At 52.0% G+C, this 25886-nt stretch overlaps 1 protein-coding gene across 5 annotated transcripts in view; it reads right to left on the reverse strand.

The window, feature by feature from the left end:
- SH3RF1 (SH3 domain containing ring finger 1) overlaps nucleotides 1-25886 on the reverse strand; it is a 164331-nt gene that overhangs the window by 11542 nt on the left and 126903 nt on the right. For 4 of the 5 annotated variants that reach the window (XM_057548731.1, XM_057548730.1, XM_057548732.1 and 1 more), the window contains exons 6-11: nucleotides 23894-24004; nucleotides 16456-16598; nucleotides 15265-15435; nucleotides 12713-12969; nucleotides 11637-11941; nucleotides 2041-2339 (exon numbers count right to left, since the gene is read on the reverse strand). In XM_057548731.1, the coding sequence (XP_057404714.1) occupies nucleotides 2041-2339; nucleotides 11637-11941; nucleotides 12713-12969; nucleotides 15265-15435; nucleotides 16456-16598; nucleotides 23894-24004 (1286 nt within the window). Of the gene's footprint in view, nucleotides 1-715; nucleotides 1740-2040; nucleotides 2340-11636; nucleotides 11942-12712; nucleotides 12970-15264; nucleotides 15436-16455; nucleotides 16599-23893; nucleotides 24005-25886 lie in introns of those variants that run through there. The other variant, XM_057548733.1, reaches the window with a different exon arrangement.

Here is a 25886-nt window from a genome sequence, read left to right on the forward strand (position 1 = left end):
AGTACTTTTTATTATGTTGAAAGTTTTGAAATACCGAAACAATCAATCCCTAAATGATGTCCTCAGTAGCTTTTGAGCAACCAAAAAATCTCATTCCCAGTGGACAACAGGATAATAGACTGTTTTCCTATTCTACTTGTTTCCACACAGTTTTCCTGTTGTTTTTATAGTCAGGCAGACCTAAGAATCCAAGTTAGATACATAACATCACCCGCGCTGTATGAAGGCAAAAGGACTGGGTAAAGTCGGTCAGGCTGGCTATTATGTTCAATATTCCAGTAAGCACATGGATTATAAAAATATAAACGCGGGGCAGAAATTCTCTCCCAAGAGCACTTTCCCACTTGTAAAGATGGAAATGGTGCTATACAACACCCGGAAGACGATTCCAGCACGCCGTGCCCCCTCCGTCCCATCCGTAAATCCTCCCCACTCCCTGTCTGGGGGGCAGCCTGCCCCTGAACCGCTGTCACCTGCCTGCACCCACGGCCCCTCCTTTGCAGACGCTCTGGACAGCAGGAGCCCGCTGTGAGCAAGGAGCTCCTTGAAGAGGAAGGGGCTGGGATGCAGAAGCTCACAGACCGGGCACATCTGGCGTCTGGAAAGGAATGTGTGCTTGGGGAAGTAAAGTGTCACTCGGAACAGTCACGCCACCACCACAAATGACAGGAGAGAGGGGGAGGCTCAGGGCTCAGGGGGGGAAACTGCCCATCAGTGCCTGGAGGTGAGGAGCTGCCTCTGGGACTGAAAGAAAGGAAACAAGCTGCTGGACTGGCACAGAGGTGCGAGCCCTGGAAAGCAGAGAAACACCGCGGGGAAGAGTGAGACTCTCGGAATAAAGGATGACGTGAATTTGGGGCAGGATTTCAAAGCTTTACTGAGAGCCCGACAGATGAGGGGAAAGACACAACGATTTTATTGGCGGGACAGGAACACTTTTTAGGGTAACATCTCATTTCAAAACTGGTTTTATAAGGGTCAGAAATACACGAAATTATTTTACTTCACCATAAAAGTACACAGTAAATTGTGTACTTTGTACTCAAGGCGCATAGATTGTTTGACGAATTCTTTCCCAGGTTATTTTTGAGTAATAAAGTACGCCCCTCGAGTCGTCTGAAGGAAAGCCTCAGATTTTGGTGGGTACAAGTGTTCATCTGAAATACAGAGCTAAGGTAAATTTAAGTCATTTCAAAGTATAACACTTTATAGTAGTTTTCGAATAAGTAACAGAAAATGCTGCCCCAAAGGCAACACCTCCACAAACTAGAAATTTGCTTTATTTATGAGACGCAGGGACAGAGGGAATAAAGCTTACAGAGACAGACGGCACCTTTTAAAGCACGTATTTATATATTTCTGCGTTATGGCAAAACAGTCCCCTATTTTTAGTGTACTTCATGGTGTCTTCCCAGGCAACGAACTGTGCTGTGTTTCTAATTCATACGATCCTAGTAGGTTTTTGTCTTATTTAGTAGGTTTTCTCTCCTAATGCGCTCCTAAGAGCCCCAGCAGCGGAATCAGACAGGTTGGCTCCCGTATGTAAATTACGGTGACTCAGGGCCACGGTCACGGAACGGGGCTCGTAGTTCTGCGGGTATCGGAACGCAGTCAGCGGGTCAGGAGGGGGTCAGGCCAGGAGAACTCGGCCGCACTCTGGCTCAGAAAGAATCCGAAGCGGACGGTGAGGGGGCAGATCCTCCAGGTGCTTTACAACTAGCAGGTGGTGACCTGAACCTCTGATGAAAAGGCCAAACATGAAACGAGGGCGGAGGGCTGGCCCTGAACGAGGAACGCAAGGAGCGGGGCCGGGGCGGCAGCGAACCACAGCCCCGTCGGGGACAGTGCTGGGGACACGGACGGAAAGAGGGTCACAGCCCCGCGGGGCGAGAACACGGAGCGAACGGCAGAGGCGGAGCCCGTCACCCCAGGGGGGCCGGGGCCAGGCTGGCCGTCACCACGGACCCAGCGAAGGAGACGTGAGGCCCCTCGGACGCCGCAGACCTGCCGGCTCCCCGGCGGCCGCGACCGCGGACTCACCTTTCACAGACCGCAGGCCTCGCGTCACCGGCCGCCGGGCCCAGGGACGAGCAGGGCTGCCGCGGCGGCGGCGCCACCGGGGCCGAGTCCAGGGAGCAGGTCCGGCGCTGCGGGCCGGGGGCCGGGGCCGGGGCGTCGGCATCACAGGGCCCGGGGCAGGCGCAGGGGGCGCCGGGGGCCCCGGGCAGCAGCTCGGCCCCCGGCTCGACGTCCAGGGTGGGCGAGGCCGGCGGCGACCCCCGCGGCTTGCGCTTGGTGGAGGCCCCGGAGAGCAGCTTCAACAGCCCCTTTCTCTCTTTCTAGAAAAAAGAAAAAAGCACGTAAGTCGAAGACATGGTTCTATTGCTGCAGTTTGAAGCTCTGATGTGAGCTTTTGAGGGGTGCCTGTGGGTGTCTGGGGACTCTCGGTCCGGATCGCGGGGGCCGTGTGTTCACCTGCCCTTGGCCTCCCCCGCACCTGCCCGGGCTTCTTCCCTAGTTCCGGACGTTCCCCTGCTCATCAGCACCCTCCGCGGAGGAGGTAAGACAAGCAGAGAAAAACGATGTGAAACCCAAATCCCACCATTCACTTCCCAGGCCTGGTGAAGGCAAAGTAGCACTTCAGGACAAAATGGAAATTTCAGATTATGGCTTTAATTTCCTGAAATTCTGCCTACCCTAGCTCTAATTCTTGTGTGCTGAATTAGCATAAACCTGTTCCCACTTCTACAGCCACAGACCTGACGCTTATCATTTACAGGGGTGATGCCTTTTTTGTTTTTTTGTCTGAGCCGCGCAGCATGCGGGATCTTAGTTCCCCAACTAGGGATCGAACTCGCGCCCCCTGCAGTGGAAGCGCGGAGTCTTAACCACTGGGCCGCCAGGGAAGTCCATGGAGGGGATGGGTGATGTTTTGATCCAAGTGTTTGTCACCACCCTGATGAAATTAAACAAACCAATAATAACAGAAGTCAAACCATTTCTATTGTGCAAGTACTTCCTTGATTAAAAAGCCAAAAACAACTCCACAAAATTAGAAAAAAAAGCTTCAGTATCATAAAAAACATTTTTATGTCTCTTTTCTGCAAGCAAGCATACAAATAAGAATTTTTCCTAGCCATCTCACAGAAGCCATCTCGTGGCTCTTGGTCTCTCTTGACGCTTTTGGTCTTTGCTCTACTAGGAAACCAGATAGAGGGCTGGCTCTCCTCCGTACCCAGACCCCAAGTGTCAGTGTTCTTCTGATGCCCAAGCATAGGTTAACAATCATCACTTTAAATTGTTTTACTAAGATGTCAACTACATCATCAGGTCCTCTGACTCAAAACATGGCCTGAGAATAAAACACTTCAGAGAAATAATTCTTTAGAACACTCTCAAGGCAAATTGGGATTATTAAGGTCTACTAACAGGGAAGCAGAATTATGAGGGGCCCTTAAGGAGATAGAACACTGAGTAATTTTTCCTGAATACTGAGCTAGTTCAGACTCAGTAGAAGTCCCTTGGGGGAGGCATAATAACACAGTTTCATTAGAGGCAGGCTGGCAGAAAGGGGAAGAAACAAAAGTAATCATGTATCAGATGAACAAGCGTCCCAGGGGGTCTGCACCCCCAGGCCCCATTTAGCTATGGCTGCCCACAGCACCTGTAACCCCCCGGGCAGGAATGAAGGGGGGAGGGGAGGGCTGCGCTGGACCATTTCTGTTTGTCGGGGGCTCAGGCTGCAGAGCTGGCCCATCAGCCCCCCACCCCTTCCCCTCCCTCCTGCATCTTTAGTCAGGCCGGGCCTCAGCCACACCTCTCTGGCTTCTGCTTCACCCCTTCACCTTTCGTAGGGCCATGTGTGCACTGCAGTGAACGGTCCCACATCCCTGGCCAGGTACCCGAGCCTGCATGTCCTACGGCGCCAGTGCCGAGAGCAGGACGCGGATGAGCTGGCAGAGGACGGGGGATGGGAAGCAAGTTGGCCGGACCCAGGGCTGAGGAAGGAGGAGAGGACAGTCTGCGCTCCACAGGGCAATGGTGCCTCCATCTACACGGCGGCCCGTGAGGGGGAAGGACACACCTGCGGGCACACCTGCCCCTCCTCTGAGGGAGCCCGGGGTCTCGGGGCCGATCAATGAGATGGGAAGAACGTCCCGCCTTGCAGGTCCTCAGCGGTCCCCGCTGGGACATCAGGAGGCACACAAGAGCCCCGGGGCCCCACAGGTCTACCGAGAACACAGGCCGGTGATAAACTCAGTCTCAGGAAACCACCGCTAAAGACTCTTCCTAAAAGCTCAGTCCCGATGCCAGGAAGACAGTTAACTGGATGCCTCTCGGGGAACAGCCTCGAAAGTGATTAAGAAGAAAGACGACTTTGTTCCTCTAAAGGGTCACACACATGAAGTGCAGCTCCAGTGACTTCCAGGGGATGTGTGGGGAGGGGATGGGGATGGGGCGGGGATGAGGATGGGGGTGGGGGTGGGGATGGGGGGATGGGGATGGGGGGATGGGGATGGTGGATGGGGATGGTGGATGGGGATGGGGATGGGGATGGTGGATGGGGATGGGGATGGTGGATGGGGATGGGGATGGTGGATGGGGATGGGGATGGGGATGGTGGATGGGGATGGGGATGGTGGATGGGGATGGGGATGGGGGATGGGGATGGTGGATGGGGATGGGGGACGGGGATGTGGGGGGTGTGGGGGATGGGGATGGGGATGTGGGGGATGGGGATGGGGATGAGGGTGGGGATGGGGATGGGGATGGGGATGAGGGTGGGGATGAGGATGAGGGTGGGGATGGGGATGGGGATGGGGATGGGGATGTGGATGTGGATGAGGGTGGGGATGGGGATGGGGATGGGGATGAGGGTGGGGATGGGGATGGGGATGTGGATGTGGATGGGGATGAGGGTGGGGGTGGGGATGGGGATGGGGATGAGGGTGGGGGTGGGGATGGGGATGGGGATGGGGATGTGGATGAGGATGAGGGTGGGGATGGGGATGGGGATGGGGGGATGGGGGGGATGAGGGTGGGGATGAGGGTGGGGATGGGGATGGGGATGGCGATGGGGATGTTGATGTGGATGAGGATGAGGGTGGGGATGGGGATGGGGATGGGGATGGGAATGGGGATGGGGGGGATGGGGATGGGGATGGGGATGAGGATGTGGGTGGGTGGGGATGGGGGGAAGCGGGTAGGGATGGGGCACTGGCATGGAGGGACGCTGCCCCGGGTCCAGGAGCCGGGCTGTGAATACCATATTCCAGCGTTTCCATGTTAGCAGAACACTGAGCCCCTTGAGAGAGTTTTGCAAACTCAGACATGTATCATTAAGGGCACCTTTGTTTCTCAAAATACAACAGCAGAAATGAAAACTACGGATGAATTAATAACAGCTACACTTCAGCAAAGCAATTTTTAAAATGTCATGTTAGCATGCACAGAAAAGGGCATATCTTTTAACATAAATCTTAGTAATTCTTCTCCTGTGGGTTTTTCCAAGAAACTATTCCTAGATGTATAATGTTTTTGCAGTCATAATTCCTCTTCAGAAGATTTCATCATTTAAAATCACATCTCATATGAAAACAAAAAGCTATTTGGGTCAGGAAATCATCACCAGATAGCCAGAAAGAGTTTCATATATAAACATAATGTCTGAACTTAAAGTTAATAAGTCTGTATTAGTCACACTGCAGAGGCTGGGGACACTATGGAAACGCCACGTCAGAGCTCCTTCCCAAGCAGAAATAAATTGCATTTCAACTACTCACCATTACCCACACCCGAGCCTGTCTTCCTGTCTGGTCTGCTGTGCCGAGATGCACAGAGAACGTAGCAAGAGGGAGTCTTCTGGGCCTTTGGTATCAAAAATCTACGTCGTCAGGCTCCCAACGATAAGAGGTGCTGTTCATGGGTAAGGCACCTCCAACACCTAATTCACACCATCGTCTGATGATAATCACTCATTTTTTAAGCGAGTATTTACTGAGCATCGAATGTGATGCCTCAGTGCCCTGGGCTCTGGGATCACAGCAGTGAACCTGCAGCAAGAAGCTCACACCCTCCGGCAGAGACGCAGCCCTGCGGACACACAAGGCGCTCACAGGAAACCCAGCAGGGCCGGGGGAGGACGACGGGGTGCTGCCCCAGTGGACGCGCGGCTCAAGAGGCATCGTGCATGGAGAGAGGGAAAGGCCACGTGAGAGTCCAGACGCGGTTACACGCCACTGGGCTCAGGAACCCTGCTCAGTGCTTCTACAAGTCTCCACGCTTGCTCCTGACACCCACCTGATGGAACAGGAATCAGTACTGTCCTCATCGCCTAAGGTTCACCAGCGGTCATCACTGTCAGGGGTGACGTGGGCTTTCACCCAAGCCCGCCCTCCGCTCCGGTGAGCTCAGTGCGGCCACGTCTCTGGAAGCACCTCTGGGGACCATCCACCCGGGCTGCAGGCCACAGAGGCCAGGGGGCCGAGCTCTGCGGGCGGGTCTGCACCTTCCAGACCCGGCTCAGTGGGCGGGAACTGTGATTCAGACCACTCGGCAGGGAGGGAACTTCTCCTTAAGACAACAAAACAGTTTCAGACGAAACTGCTTCAACGAAACAGCCAAGCCACAGACTACCTTGTTTCTGACAGCGAAACACAAGCTGGGAGGAAGGAAGATCATGGAGCAAAGAAAGCCACGAGCAGGGACTTCAGGACGAGTGTTCAGGAGAGAAGGAAACGGGCACTGAAACCCTAGATGGATGCTCTAGTTAAGAAACCCAAGAATGGGACTTCGCTGGTGGTCCAGTGGTTGAGACTCCGCGCTTCCAGTGCAGGAGCCGTGGGTTCGATCCCTGGTCGGGGAACTAAGATCCAGAGGGCAAAGCATAAGATTCAAAACAAGAAAAAAAAAAAAGGAAACCCAAGAATAACAGCAAGGGTCCTCAAGCATCGGCACAGTGACGAAGAAGGGTACAGTTGTTAGGGATCTGGGGCACTAAACTGGACGTGGAGGAAAGCCACCTTCCAGGAACATTCCAGGACGTGTTCCAGGAGCCCGGGGACCAGCACCACTCGGCTGGTGGGCTTGGGAACAAAGGACAATATGGGGAAGTTGCTCCCAGCACCTGAGGGACTAGGGAGGTGGGCAGAAGGAAGAGGCAGGCATCAGAGATGGATTCTTCTCTTCTCCTGTTGTGAGATTAGGACAGTTGAGCTAATTAAACCATCAGGCTTTAATTAGAGGCCATTAGACAAGCTCTAAGCAAACCAGCCCTCCGCCTGCAGACGCGTCAGAGTTGAGAAATCCACACCCAGGACAACCAGTCACAGAGGACGAGTCCTCCCCAAATAAGGTGACACTTAACCTGTAGCCAACCACATAATTTCCCTGCTTTGTTTCTGCATCTTCTCTATAATAGCCTGGCCCTCAGCTCCTGGTGGGTGTCTCCTGACCACTCCCACTGTGGCACTGCCTGATTTGAACAGAATTTTGCTCAAATCAAACTGTTACATTTTTTTAAATGCCTCAGTTATGTTTCAACAGTACTCAGAGTTTATAAGAACAGCCGATTACATTATTGGTGCTAATGAAAAAGATTTTATTTCTAGATGAAAGCTTAATAGACCAAAGTAATATTTGCTATATTTTGGTATCTAGGGGAAAAAAGCATTTCTACACCACCATATCAGTGGTTTTCTTTGAAACCCTGGATCACATTTAGGTTTTAGATGTCTGGATCTTCTCTAACTTCTAAATAAATATGCAGAAGTTAAAGAAATTTATAACTAGAAAACAATAAAAAAATGTATGTATATACATATACATGAGTATCTCATAAGGACTGAGAAATACATTTGCCTGGAGACGAGCTGATCAAATAATGAAGCCTTTAAACGGAGCATGAAGTTAGAAAAATGTCCAGATAAGTGGTTAAACTGATAACCGTAAAAGCTGTCAGAGGTCTTACAGAAAGAAGAAAAACAGTGGTAGAAATGCCCAGAGTTTCAAACAAGAACAAACTGAGATGATGTTTGGAAACATATGACACAGCTTCCAATACCTATTTATCAAACCACACAACACAGTTACCGACAGAGTTAGCTAGAGATTTCACGTCGGGGCAAAAACACGTTTCTGAGAGTTGGTGAGCGAGGACTTCCAGACAAAATACTGTTCAAGAGGAACAGCTCTGAGCACACGTGGGAGTGACCCGCCACGCGGGGCGGCCTGGCAGCCCCCCGAAAGGGCCCCCGTGTGCAGAGAGAAGGGCACGATGGATGGGCCCTCATCTGGGGGAGAGCTTATGTACGTGGGTGAGGCCGATCACAGAAGGACCAGGAAGACAGAAATAATGAGGGAATTGTCAGAAACCTAGATAGTGGCTGCAAGTCCCAACTAAAACTAGCATCTCTGATACACTTAGAATCTCGGATACACTTTTCCCTTGACTTGCTGATAATTTTCTTTTCATATTTATTTATTTATGTATTTGGCCACGTCGGGTCTTAGTTGCAGCACTCAGGATCTTCTGTTGTGGTGGGCAGGCTCTTCATTGTGGCGCACGGGCTCTAGGGCACGAGCTCAGTAGTTGCGGCGCTCGGGCTTAGTTGGCCCGCGGCATCTGGGAATCTTAGTTCCCCGACCAGGGATCGAACCCACATCCCCTGCACTGGAAGGCGGATTCTTAACCACTGGACCACCAGGGAAGTCCCCGACTTGCTGATAATTTAATCTCACAGAAAGCCGAGCTAACTGCAACGTAGGGTCTAACTCTGATCACCTGGGGGAAAGGCAGAGATGTCCAGCTGGTGAGGACTCGGAAGTAAGTGCCCACAAGACAGACTGCCTGTGGTCAGGCTTGAACTCTGAAGTGCAAAAGAACTGATTTTAAAAGTTCCAAGAAAATATACCCATGACCTGAAACTCAAAAGGAAAGATGCTTCAAGAGCAATGGGAGGGCTTTCCAGAATGAGGTTCCAAGCACACAAATGCAAACTACCTCAGCGGATGAAAATGCAGAGGCACCTAAAGGCACTGATGTGATGCCCCAGGAAGCGGCCGAAAGGACTCCACATAAAGATCGGGAGAAGGGCCCTAAGAAGAACATATCACAGCCGTGGCAATTCAAGAAGCTGAAGGCCAGAATGAGCTTAAACTGGCAAAAATGCTAATGACCAAAAAAAATGTGTGTGTGTGTAGGGAGTGCTGCTTAAAGTCACGCTTGAGAAAGGAAGAACAAGAGAGACGTGGAGCTGCCGTTTGGGGTGGATGGCGGTCCTCAGACACAGGAAGAAAGGGAAGGGCCACCTTCCAACGCGAAAGGAAGAACAAAGCCCCTTGACAGGAGGGAAATGGGGGAGGAGACTGGGATTTAGAAATCAAACCACTCCTCCCCACAGGCTGAATCCACCCCAGCGGACAGAGGAAATGAACAGCTGAGATGCAACCAATAATCTCTTGACAGATCCTGGTGAACCTGGGACCAGGGTCAACGCAACAGGCCAAAGAAGGGCGTGTCTAGTCCTCATTTTCATAAAGAAGACAACAACACGCCTTGCAGACCATCTGGAAAATCCTAGAACAGTGTATTCGATGAAAGGTTGACTTAGGAAAGGGAGTGAGACCGAGGAAGAGTCTCTTCCAGGAGAGGCTGGCTATAGTCAGTTACAGCAGAAACGATGGGGCAGCTGGGGAACAGTCTGGATGGAAGAATGAGAGACGCTCAGCTCTCATCTGGCATCCGTCCAGCTCCCCCTGGATGTCCTGGGCAACAGGATGGAGCGATGGGGGCAAAGTGACACTCCTCGTGCTAATCATGGGATCACTGAGTTTACAGTGACTGGGACAGTCTCTTTAGCGAGCTGGGAACATTAAATGAGGTGGCAGATTTAGAAAGGGACATTTGAAATCTGTGACATGAGGAATAGGGGGAAAATCCGTAGAGCGTAACCTTTCAAAAAAGAAGATAACCCGGGGTCATGTAGAAAGGAGAGCATCATTTTTCTTTTTCTTTTTTTTTTTTCCCCCTGCTGCACAGCCTGTGGGATCTTAGTTCCCGGACCAGAGACTGAACCCAGGCCCTTGGCATTGAGAGTGTGGAGTCCTAACCACTGGACCACCAAGGAACTGAGATCGTCATTTGCTATGTATCTCCTCAAAACACAGAGCAAGGGTTTGAAGCCACAGAAGACAGGTGTGTGCTGAAGAAACTTTCTCCGAGTTGGAGGTGCCTGAAGGTGGCAAGGACGCCGTGGAGCCTGGGCACAGGGGCCACAGGGGTCCAAGCAGAGGCCAGTGGCCACCTGTCAAGGATAAACGGCAGGATAAACGTAAGGGCCTTATCAGTTGCTGCTGTAACCAATCACCCCAAACTTCCTGGCAAAAACCCGGTGTCAGCAGGGCTGGGTCCCTCTGGAGGCACCAGGGGAGAACGTTTCCTTGCTGTTTCCAGGTTCCAGGAGCTGCCTGCATTTCCTGGCTTGTGGTCCCCTCCTCAGGTCACTCTGCTCTCTGCTTCCGGCCTCACATCTCCTCGGGGCCCTGATCCTCCCTCCCTTATATGAAGATCCTTGTGGTTATACTGGGCCCACCCGGATAATTCAAACATCTTTAAACCTTTCATTTAATCCCATCCAGAAGATCCCCTTTGCAATGTAAGGAAACGTATTCTCCAACTTCAGGGATCAGGACACGGACATCCTTGGGGAGCCATTATTCTGTCTAGCACAGGTGTGCTTCAGCCTCAGAGATTCCACAAATTCTTCCCTGGGAGGCCTGCGGCTGAAGAGTCTATTCTCCTCTGTGACAATGGCCCTGACACACCATCCCGGAACCTTCAAATCTAAACTGTAAAATAATTCTTCTGAAGATACTGACAAAGTTGACCATGTCAGCTTGAGTACAAGTTTAACGTAGTTAATTATAAACACTGAACAGATACCAATCTTTTGCAAAAACACTCGTGTTAACTCAACAATTAAATATTAACTTTTTAGTAGCCTGTAAAGTTTATTTCCTTACAAACCCCTGCTTACAGGCTTCCCTAACCATTTAAACAGAGCGACATACACGACCACGGAACCTGGTGATGACCCTAGAGCTGCAGGCCAGCTCTGGGGAAAAGGCACGAACACTGGGAGGAAAGTCATGATTACAATACAATTGCGCAGAATCTGCTGTCACTCTGCTCTTTCTGTGCACATTTAATCACCAGGCATTTCCCTTGTCTCCAAACGCAACCAGAAGTTAGTCTTTCAAACACAGCTGCCCACTTACATCTTCTTTCAAATTCAGGCCCAAAGGAGAGGTTTTAAAAAGATCTATCAAATTAGAAAATAATTTCCCCCCTGTATTTCAAGTCAAGAGAAAAACTATCCGCACAGATTATAATCAAACATAGTGTAGGAACAATAAATCCACAAGTAACACTTCTGATCAACCGTTTCTAGCCCTTAGTATATCAAGTACATTTCTGCAGAACTGTTAACCAGAAGCAAAGCTCACTAAACAGGAGGAGTTAAGGTCAGCGAGGGGGTGGGGTGGAAGCCCCCGGAGGCAGACCCCAACTTCCCACACCAGGGTCTAACCGCAGAGAGCCGGGCCCCGGTCGCCGGGCAGGCCCTTGGGGTGGTCACCTTGCTGTCCTTGTCTGGCTTGGCCGCTGAGCCGCTGTCGGGAGAGGTGGGCGGCCCGGGGAGCATGGTCACTGGGCGACCGCCGGGCTCGGTCTCCAGGGAGGCGGCGGGGAGGCTCGGCGGGGCTGCAGCGCAGGCCAGGGGGGCGCCGACCCGGCCCAGGCTGCCAGCAGCCACGTGGGCAGGGGGGCCCATCGGGCCGGGGGGCTGAGGCGAGGCCAGAGGGTGATGGGGCAGCCCCGCGGCGCTCTGAACCTGGATGGGCGTCACGGCCGCCGTGGGGCGCTCCTGGCTGTGTGCTGAGACTGGAGGACGGGAGAGAAGAGCAAAGTGTGACTTGGACGCATGCTGCTCACCAACCCCGCGCCAGACCAGCCCGCCTGTCACAACGGTAAGAAACCACGGTGGTTTAGGAGCACTTACTTAGTCTTGGCGGGGCCCCTGGACACCCCCCTTCCAGATCTCACATCAGCCCCAAGTCTGCTGAGGGCCTGCGAGCCCACTTCACCCAGGGACCCAGCGACACCCCTACAGGGTCAGGTCAGGCTGGCCCCAGAGCTTTTTTAGTATCATCATTCTCCCTTTGCTCATTCACCGTTTTCCTTCCTTTGGTTATTCTGATAGAACTGAACAGTTTTCTCCACCACCGTTACCTAAGACTCTTGGGAGGTTCTCAGTGCTATAGAAAGAAGCAAGCTATGTAAGGTCCGGCTGGGTCTGAAACAGAGCTGTGATGAAGCTCATTCCAGACGCTCAGCACGGCGATCCTCAGGGCGCCACGCCGCTGCAGCAGCGGGATGCGGGGTCATCTGATCTCGAGCACAGAAGTCACATTTTCAAGTACTATCGACATCGCTAGGGTCCACCTAATTTCCTTCAGACTCTCCATCTGTAGATCAGGCTTGAATCCACGAGCTGGGCAGGCGGAGCCAAGTGGCTGTGAGTAGACTGTGCCTGCCTGTCTCCCAACGTTAGTCATTACTTTAAAGTTCCATCTGTCCTTCTCAGCGTCTGCTGTAAAAGGTCTGATGTCGGTCAGGGCCCCCTTCCTGGCGCCACCAGCCCGGCCCCCCTACCTGTCCTCACAGCGCTGCGCGCCTGGTTGACGGTCATCTGTCCGGACATGTGCAGCAGGACCTTGGCCTGGGGACTCGTCTGGATGTGAGCTGCTGACACCACGGCGGTGGGGACCCCGGGACCGCCGGCCATGCCGTTCCCCGGGGGCTTCTGGGCAGGCGCTCCTGCGGGGGCAGGGCTGGCCGGTCCCCCCCCTCGACTTGTCTGGCCAGCGGTCGACACGGGGACTTTACCCTGGGAAGCACTGGTCACTGCCCTGCCGAGACAGAAGCCCAGCCCATCAGCGAGACGGGAGACAGAACAACTGGCGACCAGAAAAACGATGCAGAGCTTAAAAACGGAACACGTTAGGAAGTGAATGGAACTACCTGCCCAAGGGTAAGAAGAGCAGATTCAGAGAACGAGGGCCCTGAGGCAGAGAACGGTCTGGAAACTGAGTCGGAGAAAATCACACGTCACTCTGCTCAAGGACACACAGTTCCTGGTCTCAGCTCCCACCTGAAGCTAAACATCTCCACCAGCTTCCGGGCCCTGGAGAAGCCGGCCCATTAGATGACAGCGTCTATGTGGTCACGGCTGTGTTCACGTGCCCTGCCCTCCTCCCCAACTGCCCCGTGTGCACGTGCGTGTGTGCACACACTTTGCAATGTCCCCTCTGGCTTCCTTCGAACTACCTTAATCTCATTCACGTTTCAATCCTGTCATTCCCAGCAGCCTGGCCGAAGGCTCAGGCCTAAGACCTCAGGATTCTACTCTGTTTCAGGTGGATTTCTTCCTTCTATGACCCTTGATTACAAAGCACGATGTGTTATTTTTTAGTAAATTCCTTATTAAATACTCCTGACTCAGTAAAAGTTCCCTGAAAGCAGGGCCATGTGCAATGGTTCTTTTCCATTCCTCTTGTACACGCACAGTTATAGGGGTACAGCCAGCTGTAAACAAATATTTACCGGTTGAATTTAACTAAACTAGGTTCAGTGTAGTTTTATGTAACGTATTTTTTTAATATTCTAAGTTCGTTTAAACAACAATTCTATAGATAGTAACTTTCTACCAAGCAGAATACTTCATTAACTTGAACCTCCTTATTATTTACTGTGAGGAATAACAGAGAATTTACTGTCAGTAAGCGTCTCTCCAGAGACTTTTTGATAATTTGTATTTGAATCTTATGAAAATGTTTTCCTTCACTAACTTGATGTTTTGTTGTTGCTTGGTTTATCTCCCTTAGTTGTTGTGGCTTTTTGTTTGTTTTCTTCCCACCAGGGAAGATCTAGCTGCCGTCTTCTGGATGTGAATGTAGATTTTAACATATACCGAGAAGAAGGTTTACAGTGATGAAAAATCTGCAAGTCAAATGAAAGCTAACATTCTGTCACCATCTGCAAAGAGAAAGATTTTCATTTGATTAGGCTGCTGGCCAGCCTCTGAATCAAGGCCAACAGCTGACAACATGTCAGTTCCTTAAACTATTTACTTAAAATCAGGGACTTTGAGAAATGATTTAACACAGTTAAGCTGGACCATTTATGAAGAGCCAGGTGGCCCAAAACTGGGGCTTCCTCAATGATGATGCCATTATAGGTCACTGCATTCATTCCAAAGCTACTTTCCTCAGTGCCCAGAAAGGGGACTACCTTTAAATAAACTGAAGACTATATATCTATACATCTAAAGCTCTTGCTTCCTACTGCCCTCAAACACGGTTTCTCAACCTTGGTGACATTTGGGGCCAGAGAGCTCCTTCCTGCGCAGGCTGCGCCGTGCCCTGCAGGTGTCCTGTGCGTTCCTGGTTTCTGTGCACTGGAGACCAGTAGCACTCCCTCCCCACATCGTGACGATCAAAAATGTGTCCGGACATTGCCAAATTCCCCTTGGGAGCAAAACTGCCCTCAGCTGAGAAGGGTAAAGGAGCTATGTCATACTGAAGGAATTCTGTTTCTTGACTGTATTACAGAAAATAATTGTGAGAATTCAGAGGTGACCGCCAAGCTATTGGAATAAATGGCTGGCTTTCAGCACCTCTTCACCAGGTGACCTCAGACGAGTTGCTTAACCTCTCCACCTCCACGTGCTCAACTGCTGAGTGGGGATCACAACAGCACATACATCAGGGAGCTGTTTAAGGACGTGGCATTAACGTGTGTAACGCACTTAGAAATCTGCGTGTCTGGCATCTCGTCAGCATCACATAAACATAAGAGTATTAATAATATCGCTTTTATTTAAATGCTACATTTTTAATTTTCTAGCAGAAAAATATTGAAAGTGGTGTAGTTGAGTCTTCTCACATGTAACTTAAAGCAAATAATTTAAAACCCAGTTACATTTACCGGTAGAAACCTACAATTTCACATATATCCATGTGAAGAGTAAGCTAAAATTTTGAGAATTACAAGGGATTTCGGCAAATACAGATAGGGATCTTTAAAATGTCGGCGGTGTAACAAGCAACTGTAATGGGAGGAGGAATCTTGGACAGGCTGAAAGCCACGGGAAAGGACAAAGCTTCTCTGTTTAGGACTCAGGAACCATTTACTCAGATCCCTACCTCGTGACGGGGGCCACGTAATTGCCAGGCAAGACCCCTATCTTGCTGGTGTGCGTGGACATGCCCTTGAACCAGCCGTCCTGGCAGCGCTCAAACACGAGAAACATCTCCCCCTTCCTCAGCTCCAGCTCGTCCTCTTTCCGGGGGGTGTAGGGATAAATGGCAACATACCTAGAAGAGGAAAAAACAGTCGATTTCGAGCTGAGTAACAGACAGACCCCAGGATGCTCAAAACCCTTCCTTGTGTTTCACACAAAAGTAAACAGAACGCACAACCCTTCAAGCTGTGGGCAGCCTTGGCCACTGTCCACTGAACTGCCACCTACCTAGAAAAGGCAGAGGCCTCCTGACTCAGAACTGCCCACCTGGTCCTCCCGGTGTGAAGGCGACGATCCCTCCAAACGGTACTCGTGGGTGCGAAGGAATTAACGCAGCTTCCCAGGGTGCAAGCCTGCTGTGGGGCGTTAGGTGCCCACTGGGAAAACTGAGCCCTTCAGAGGGCCCTGGTCAGACTTGGGGAGCAGCCCCGGCAGGAACATACGGTCCGAAATCCCGCTGGGAAGCTCGGCACACGGCTGAACCCGAAGGCCGGCCGCACCCGCGTCCGTGCGCTCAGCCAGGGAAGACACTGAATTTGCAAGAGTCAAAGGCAAGGCAAGTGCAGATCGCAGAGAGCCCCCAACAGCTCCCCCGTGCGCGGGACTGTGCCCCAACACACGGAGCCCGCAGATCGGCGGGCCACGTGACCCAGGCTCCGAGCGTCTCCTGGGTCAGTCCACACAGGGGAAAAGCCTCCGATGCCGAGCTGCATTCGGCCACGGGGAGCCCCTGAACCGGATAATGTCCAGACTTTTCCGGATGCTCACGGTGGGGGACCTGCAGCTTTTCACGCGCACACTCTGCTAGGTCTGGCCTCTACTCGGCCCCTCCCTGTCCCCGAGCACCCTTATGCAGGGGATGAAGGTGGGGACAAAGCCCTGGCAGGAGTGGCAGAGGAAGGCCAGGAAGACCCGCACTCAGCAGGCCGGCTGCCCGGTGGCCCATCCTCAGACCCACTTAGTTTCCGTTTCCTAATGAATGACACGCACGACCGAGTATACGACCCCACCCTGGCACCAGTGCCCCCCAGAAAGCCGTTCCCCGCGTCTCTGCTCGGGCTCAGCCCGCAGCCAGAGAGGACGCCGCACTTACACGCTGGGGCGCGTCTGCGGCCGTGAGTGTGCGGTCTGGTCAGTGGGTCCGGCCACGGGTCTGGAGCCCAGCCCGGAAGCAGCAACAGCGCCCATGGGGGTGGCCGCCTGGAGAGGGGGCGGGGGGAGAGGAGGATTCATAGTCTGGAGAGAGAGACAAAAAAGAAGAAACAAATGATTTATGCACATCTTTCACATCAAAGAGGAGGGAAGAGGAATCAGAAACCCATGAAAAAAGAATCATGAAGCAGCTGCCCTGTGCAAAAGCCTCCTTGGAAAAGAGACCTCTTTGTTACCCTTTAAGATCTTAGAGCCACAGCGACCCCTTCCCCAAACAGGTAGCTCATCTCACCTGGGAGAAGGGGAAGAAAAAAATGACACAACTGCGTGTAATTTTAAGATTGATGGCACTGTTAAGTGCAAACCAGGACCAGGATCCAAATGCCTTTCAAGGGGGCGGCTATAATGTCACCCTGCTTGCTAGGAATTAATTTGTGATTGTTTCTGCAACCCGAAACTTAAAACACTGCGGAAAACAATTTAGCTGCACTGTATCGCAAACCATCCCCGCCAAAGAAAATTTCCTTTGATGCCTGGTTTCCCAAAACCACACACAATAGCAAGCCACAATCACTGGGCCACTGTTTTTACCTTTGTTTATTCTCTTCTTAGCTCTGCCAGCTTTTGAAATTTAGGACTATCGAGGCTGGTAATCTTTAACAAGTACACCGCAAGCAGCTGCTGGTTCCTTTATGGGCTCTGCCTACAGGACTCCGTGCCTTTTCAGAATCAATGGAGCGATTGTTACCTTCTGATCTATACACCCCGGATAATTCTTCAGGGTCTGGGTACCGAAACTCCTGGGAAAACAGGCACACAAAGACCTGCCCAAACCCCTACCTCGCCTGCCCTCCCCAAATCTTTGAACCTTTCCACGTAAACACAGAATCAAAGGAGAAATAAGGAGGCTGAAGACTGCCCCTTGGGAGGTGTGCGTGGCGTCTCCACATCAGCTTAAAAGAAGAAAAAACCCCACGGTTTCTAAACAAAGCGAACAGCAATTTGTTTCTATTTTTTGGAAAAAAAAATTTAATCTCATCAACATTTCCTTCATCTGCCTGTTAATGTACACAGTTCCAGAAACAAAATCAACTGAGTAGAAAAGGATATCAAATTTCCAGACACACGCTGCAACTGTTTCACACATTATATTTAATTTTTCGACCTCGGAGAAGGCTTTTCCCACCCCGCAGCCGCGGCAGGACACCCAGTGCAGGACAAACGGCGCATTGCGGTCCCGGGGCGGGCGGGGTCGGGGTGACAGTCACAGAGCAGGCCACCCTGTGCCCCGGGGCAGCCCCGGGGAGGCACGTGCGCGGGGCCTGCAGCCTTTACCACCTTTAACCAGGAGAAGGCCAAGCACTCATGCCGTTGGTCTCAGGGACAAAGTGGAGACAAATCGAGATAATCCTGGTAGAAGACTCAGCGCACGTGACCCGGGCGGGTCCTGGGCAAGGACACTGAACAGAACAGCAGCTGGAGGGCGTGAAATCACCGCTGAGCCGTCTCCTCCAGTCTCCCCAGGCCTCACCTCAGAGCCGCGGAGCCGTGGGGGGCAGGTGACACAGGGGACAAAAGGAGCCCAGGCCACCCACCCCTGGAATCACTCAGAGCAGAGCCAAGGGCCCACTCGGCTCTCTGAGTAGAATTCCACTGGCAAAGGGAGGAGAGGAAAACTGTCTGCTGCATCTTCACGTCAGTGACACAGAGGCTGTACTAAACTGGCCCTACGCAGAAAAAGGCAAAAAAAAAAAAAGGAAAGACCATCTAGGGACCTGATAAAAACACAGGCCACGCTGGTGGTGACAAAATGTAAGAACACATGACCTCTTATAGTTAAAGAACGCAGTAAGGGAATGTTTGGTGTAGGTGACTTTTACAAAGAGTGAGTCAGGAGGCATCTGAGATCTGGCACAGAGAGGAGGGTCTCGAAGATACCAACGGTGGTGCTGCAGGCAGAATGCAGCTCTCTCCCTCACGGGTGGCGCTGGTAAAACTGGGCAGACTTCTCCCCATTGCTGGGCTGCGTATCTTCGGAGAAATGTGCACGCGCGTGCGCGTTCGTGGCGGGATAAGCACACAGGAAGACCAGCGATTACACTCAGGTTCCCCAGCGTGGCTGGCCCCTCGGGCCGGTCAGATGCCAGGGCCCCAGCGTGTCCGGGGCCGGGCCGGCCAGGAGGTCCCGTGGGCCACTGGGGGAAGACCCCACGCTGAGAGAATCTGGGGCCGTGGCCGCGCGGGAGCAACCGCGTCCTCCCGTCACCGCACGGCTGGGCGCCGGGGGCCAGGGCACACCCTCCTGCCGCAGCAAAGGTACCTGCGGGCTGCTGGGAGCGCAGGACACCTCCAGTCACGACCGCGTTCAGACGCCAACACCACGCTTGTCACCGCCGTCACCAGACACTGATCTAAAGCAGCAGGGCCAGGGGAGCGGGGCCGGGCCTCCGGGGTCCAACGCAGCGGACCGGACGTCGGCCGCGCTGTCGCTGAGGCGGGCCTCTGCTTGTGCTTCTGCAGATCCAGACCCTCTCCTACCCTCTCCACGGGGCGATGGTCTGAGGCCAGAACAACAGTCTCTGAATAATACTTTGCTTAAAACCAGGGCCCGGGGGGCAGGGTCTGTGGTGGGAAATGGTCACGTTCACCCCGCCCAGGTTCTGTCCCCGACCCACTGATCTCTCGGAACAGACAGCTTTACACCGTGGAGGACGCCTAGGGTTTGGGGTCAGAAACGCAGATTCTAGCCCCAGCTCAGCCTTTAAGGGCCACCCCCGGGTTCCCTCCAAGAAAGAAGTGTCCTGTATGAGTGACCGGTTCCAGGCCACCGACGGGCCACATGCGCTAGTGGACACTGAGGGAGAGTTCAAGGACGGACTGTGGTCCCCTCCTCTCTCCCCTCCCTGCACCCAGCCCCGAGGTGCCTGGGGGCCAAGCTCCACGAGGTCCTCCCCCTGGGCGAGGGCTGCAGGCCGCTGACCAGGAAAGTGCTTTGCCTGGATGGAGCCTGGGGTTCTGATAGTAAAAGGTCCATGTTCTTTCCGACCGTCCTTCACGTGTGTCCTCACGTGTGCCCCTCCCTCTTCTCCAGGGTAGAAAAGTGGCCGCTGGCATAGACTTTGGGCATTTCTGGGTCCTCCGAGCAAAGACCATGGAATGTCCCCCAATCCCGTCATCATTTCTTCCTGAACATCCGATTCCAATGAACCCACTTTCAACCTCTCTCCAGGGTCTTCCTGTGCCGTGAACTCACGCAGGTGCTCGGCCACCGAGGGGACAGCAGGAGGGGCGGCTGGTCATCCCTCCTCGGGGCAACGGTGCCACCAATTCCCAGAGCACCACCACCTGCACACGGCCACATGTGTGCAATTATGTGAGTATTCTGCCTTTTTTAAACAATGAGTAGGAAACAGAAAAACGGAAGCACTGATACCAGCGATTCAAAAAAACACTCAGGTGTCAGAATGCAGTAAAATTAAGAAGACGGAAAAGTGAGTTTTTCACCTCATCTGGACACTCCCTGGAATTCAGTCAGGCACTCGTGGGCACAGCTATGAAGAAAAGAAAAAAAATTAAAGAGTATATTTAAAAATGCCAGAGACAGACGCTTGGAAGATGATGTTGGAAGGGGAGATGTAATTAAGAATTTGGTAAATTAAAAAAACCTCTCTGGGAACGGACGTTCTCTCACCAATTGCCTTTGACCTGTGAGGAGACACACCCACACCGTTCACTGACTTTGCAGAAATGACATCCGAGGGGTTCTCAGCAGCAGCAGGTCAGGGAAGCGGCCCTTCTGGCGCCCTGGGCACAGCGGAGGCTCCGGATGGAGGCTGCTGTTAGAACTCACGAGGCTGCAGAGTCAGAGACCGTCTCGCTGTCTGTCCTGCGTCCCCGTCACCCAGCTCTGTCCACGGGAGGTAACGGACCCTCAACGAGGGCTTCACGAACGAGAAAGCGTCCTGTGCGCCTGCTGCCCTCAGGGCAGTCTGATATGGATCAGGAGGCCTTGGTTCCTGAGATGCCAGGGCCCTTCTCTGTGGTCGCTATGGAGGTTCTGTCCATCTCCTGCCCCCGTCCTGGTCGTCAGAACTGCTGCCGATTCCAAACGCTTGACTTCTGCTTCTCACGCTGCCAAGCTGGGCGGTCCCGTCCCTACGTCCAGAATCCTGCCCTGACCCTCCAGACCCTCCCACCACGGGCGCCAATGGACTTAGTACGTCTTGGCTATCCTGAGAACATGACATCATTTAATTTTGTTTCTTTAAGTACACACACACACACACACACACACACACACACACACATGCACACACTTGTTTTAGTTATGGTTACACACTGTTGGGTGCAATCTGATTTCAACTTGGCCACGGACTGTATCTGGCCTTGTCTGACCTGGCTACCTTGTGACATCTTGTAGCTAAACACCTCTCAGCTGGTCCAGAGGATCAGGGATCACCCATCCCTTGTTTCACAAGTTCTTCCTCCACTGTGCATGGGACAGGAGAGCAAGCTCTTCATCCTCGCCCCTCACAGAATTAGCTGGGAAAAAACCCTCCCTGCCATGAACAGTCTGATGTCTGAATGAGATACATGTAATTCCAGTTTTGCTTCTATTATTAGATATTTAACATTTTAACTGTTACTTGTGAGATGCACAGGACAATATACTCATAATTCCACTCTGAATAAAAGATTAAAAAGTCTCAACTTATGAAAAAAGCGCTAGAAATAATGTTCACGTCCAAGTCCAGCAGAGGTACTTATCACCTAAAATCCACACCGGGAGACTTCCCTGGTGGTCCAGTGGGCAAGACTCCACGCTTCCAATGCAGGGGGCCTGGGTTCGATACCTAGTTGGGGAACTAGATCCTGCATGCACGCCGCAACTAAGACCCGGTGCAGCCAAAACAAATAAATAAATAATTAAAATAAATAAATAAAATAAAATCCACACCAGGAAAAGCCTGGTTTCCTTCCCAGCACGCCGCCTACGCTTTGCTGTGATCGCACTCAAAGTCTTGGGAAAGGTTTCACATTTTAAACAGGACACTTGCCAGGTTGATGGAAGACACAGAGGGCACATGTTACTGAGATTTTTCCACTTAAACCTAACATATTAAATCCAAAGCATTCCTGCCAGCCGACCAGGGACTCTGAGATCCAGACATCTCCCAAGATGACAGGCGACAGATCTGCTTATAATTAGTTTTCCATTAAATGGAATTGGCATAGACGCAGTGTTAATAAACCATCCTCTTGCTGAACATGCAGGCTCTCTTGTATAATCCTGGGATGAAATGGCTGAATGTAAATTAATTTTTGTGTGTTCATGCTCTCTCGTGACCTGTCGCATCTATATGCCCTAGAGTGTGCCCAGCTAAGAGCAACTGGCCATTTACTGTATCGTAAAATTGTCAGCCCACAAGGGCTGACACTCAGACAGCTCTTCGTCTTTTCCACTAATTAATTTTTCTAAGATAGAAAAGTCAGTCTTTTTACCCTTAAGAAATGAAATCAGAATTTTTCCACGTGAAGTAGTCATCTGGAAACGGAAACTCCAACGGGTTGTGAATGTACTGGGGTCGGAAGGGGAAGAAAGGGAGGGAGGGAGGGAGGGATGGGAGGAAAGGGTCTTCTCTGGGGATGACAGGGCATGAAGATTGGGCAACTCGGCTCTGGTCAAAACACCCAGGGCCAAGAGAACCTCAGGGGAACCACCTTTTCATAAAAATTACCTGACTTTCACCTTCTCCCTACAGAAATCAATGCAACTTCTCCCACCCCAAACAGCTGTACTATCAAGGAAGCTGTCATTGTTCCAGAAACATTAACAAAAAACTTTAACCTCTAACCGGAACTTATTAACTTCCATTTAAGTTCAGGAACATGCTTACCTCTATGAAAAGCTTTCAAAAGTCTACATCAAGCTAGGTAGTATATATCCCACCATATTTCAAAGTCAGCTTTCAATTATTCATAAAATGTATCAAGACAAAATAAATACACCATAAGAAAACGAGGCAAAAGGTAAATGAGGACGATAGGACCAGATGGACGCAACAATCTGACTAACACGCTCTGAGGTCCTTGCTGGGGGGTGAGGGGAGGTGCAAATCTGTCTGTAAGCAGCTGAGCAGAGGGAAACAGAATCTCTGCAACATATATGAAGTCCACAACCTGAAAACAAACCAGCGCGGAGAAGCCTCCCTACTCCCGGTACAGACAGTGGAGAAAACCCCAGCAATGAGCCAGACCGACCCCCGGGCTCTGAGGAAACCAGCGGGCATGCTGCAGCCGCCGTGGCCCTCTACACAGGCTGACGCTCTTCACCGTCACCTCCCTGAGTCCCAGGCACTGCCGCCTCCCCGAAGCAGATACGATTACTCTCACGTTACAGGCGAGGACCAGAGGCTCAGAGAGGCTGAGTGACCTCACTGCCGTATCACAAAGGAGGGGCTGGGCTGGACCCCCATCACCGACCACACTGTTTCCTCTGAGAGCATCACACTGGGAGAGATTCTGTAAAGCAAGCCAAGGGCTGGGGTCCACTGGGGAGAAGGGATGTGGTGACCGTTTCTATCCTCATTCAACTCGGCCCTGGAAGAAACAGTCTGAAAGTGTAGCGAGGCAGCAGCTTGGACGAGAGAGGCTGGTTCCTAGCAGTTCCCCTGCAGGTTTAGGAAACATGGATTTAAGCCACTCTGTCCCTGCTTCCCAAGGTCGAATTTCTTGTTTCTTCCTTTTCAATTTTCTCCCCACAGAGTTCTTCTCTGTATCAGCTTCCCTCGACTGCCCTCACTCTTCCTGTTAACTTCCCCGTTGGGCTGTCTGAAAGCACTCAGTTTTGTTCAGACTCTGTCTGCAGGCTGCGGGGCTTTCTGGAGAGTCACACATCTGGTAACCTCCAGGGAGGCCAGTCACACAGACCAACAGAAGACCAGGAACCCAAAAGGGGAAGTGTAATCGGAGACAGGAATCCACGCATCGCGTGACCCGAGGCAAACCATACGGCCTCTAGGATCCCAGCTCCCTCAGTACTTCAATAAATACGCCTGGTCTAGAAACCCAAAAGAAGCAAAGGTTAAGCCTTCAGAAAATCAGGCTGACCTTTATTGAAAATTAAAAGTACTTCACGGAGCTCTTCCTGTAGCCTCAGGCCGCCGACCCTTGCCATTAAAATAAAGTGCTGGCTACCGGCCTGAGACCGTGATTTTTTGCTAAAATGAATAGAGAGAAAGAATGAGAGATAGAGACCCCACCCTCAGCAAGCGTCATCGTGAGCTGTGGTGTCAGGAGGGGGGCAGCCAGACCACAGGGCTGTGTACCTGCGAGCGGCAGGCACGGGGGTCCGGGGTGAGGCGGTGGTGCACACTCACCGAAAGGGTGGCCGGGTAGGGGGCCTCTGGCGGGACCGTGGACGAGGGGCCGGTGGTCACTGGGCTGCTCGGGGGTGGGGTCACAATCAACCCGGTGGTACTTATGTGGACCTGCCAAGGAAAAAAGAGTGAATAAAAGAGGATGCACGCACAACAGATGAGACCAGCTAAGCCCCGGGCACCGAGTCACGGCTAAACATCCAAGACCTGCAGCTCCCATCACTGGGGGAAGGCAGAATCCTCTTCAGGTTATCCAGCCCAAATGTACTGAGGCCCTAATGTGTGTTAGAGGCCAGGGAGCCCCTTGATAAACACTGGTCACGACAACATTTCACGTACAGACTCCACGGCTGCTGGCCTTCCCGACGGCCGCTGCCTCTCATGAGTGCTGCTGGGACCAGCCTGGCCTGCAACTAGCCCATTAACACCTTCCCGAGGATCCCGTTCCGGTGGGTTGTCTTGAATGCTCATCAGTCCACCAACACGTTAAATCTACACAACATGCTTAAGGTATCGTGCCACCTTCAGGATCATTTCTCATGACTTGTACCCTTCCATGGGGATGCATAATTAAAATGCAGCTGCCCGGACTGCCGATCGCAGGCAATTATTTACAAAACTTTTCAGGGAACAGGGTCAAGCCAAACTAGCTGTTTTCAAAGATGTCTTATCGGGACTTCCCTGGCGGTCCAGTGGTTAAGACTTTGCCTTCCAATGCAGGGGGTGCGGGTTCGATCCCTGGTCGGGGAGCTAGGATCCCACGAGCCTCGGGTCCAAAAAACCAAAAACATAAAAAACAGAAGCAATATTGTAACCAATTCAATAAAGGCAAAAAAAAAAAAGTCCACATCAAAAAAAAAAAAATCTTTAAAGAAAAAAAAAAACAGGTGTGTTATCCACGACACTACCCAAGATTAATTCACTAGAAAGAAACAGTTATTCAGGTCATTTCATTGCAGGTGTTCGGCTACCTGATCAATTTCGCTCCCGCTGCACCCCTGGTGTGACTACAGACCGAGGGCGTGGGTTCCTGCACAAACGGGAAGTCTTTCCTCCACTATTAAAGGAATGCGGCTGGCTGCTACCTTGTCTCCCCAGGAAACAATGTTCTACCAAAATTGCTGGGCTTTTTGTAACAAAAACTTAACCCCAAACCTAGTTTCCTCAGTCCCAATAATTAGGAAAAAGATTATCAGGACAAAGAGAGGCTCAGATCAGTTCCCAGACGGCCTGAAGGGACTTTCATTTCCTGCCAAGCAAGGCCCTGCTGAGGCCAGGATAATCAGCATCCCAGCACAGAGCTGATTTTCACAGGTCAAGTCTGAGCTGTGTGGAATCCACATCCTTGTAAAGCTACACCTGTACCTGGCAGCTCATACACTGACTGAACCTAAGCAGAGCCAAGGGGCACCTCCACAAAGGCTCCCCCCCAAACCTCAGTTTCTGTCTCTCCTGTGCACCAATGTCTATTTCCACTCAATTTCTTTCTTTTTTTTTTTTAATTTTATTTAAATTTTATGTTTATTTTTGGCTGCGTTGGGTCTTCGTTGCTGTGCGCGGGCCTTCTCCAGTTGCAGCAAGCGGGGGCCACTCCTCACTACGGTGCACGGGCTTCTCATTGCAGTGGCCTCTCCCGCCGCGGAGCACGGGCTCCAGGCGCGTGGGCTTCAGCAGCCGTGGCATGCGGGCTCAGCAGTTGTGGCTCGCGGGCCCTAGAGCGCAGGCCCAGCAGCCGTGGAGCACAGGCTCAGTTGCTCCACGGCATGCGGGATCCTCCCAGACCAGGGCTCGAACCCCCGTCCCCTGCATTGGCAGGCGGATTCCCAACCACCGCGCCACCAGGGAAGCCCTCCACTCAATTTCTAATGAGCCACACATGGATTTTTCATCCTAGGATAAAACCTAGTGGCCTCTAGCTATCCTATTCAAGAAACCTGTTTGTGTACGTACTCTGATGCAAGTTGGCATCACAGAAAAGACGAGTCTTTCTTCG

This window comes from Balaenoptera acutorostrata, chromosome 6, assembly GCF_949987535.1.
Source record: "Balaenoptera acutorostrata chromosome 6, mBalAcu1.1, whole genome shotgun sequence".
Lineage (NCBI taxonomy): Eukaryota > Metazoa > Chordata > Mammalia > Artiodactyla > Balaenopteridae > Balaenoptera > Balaenoptera acutorostrata.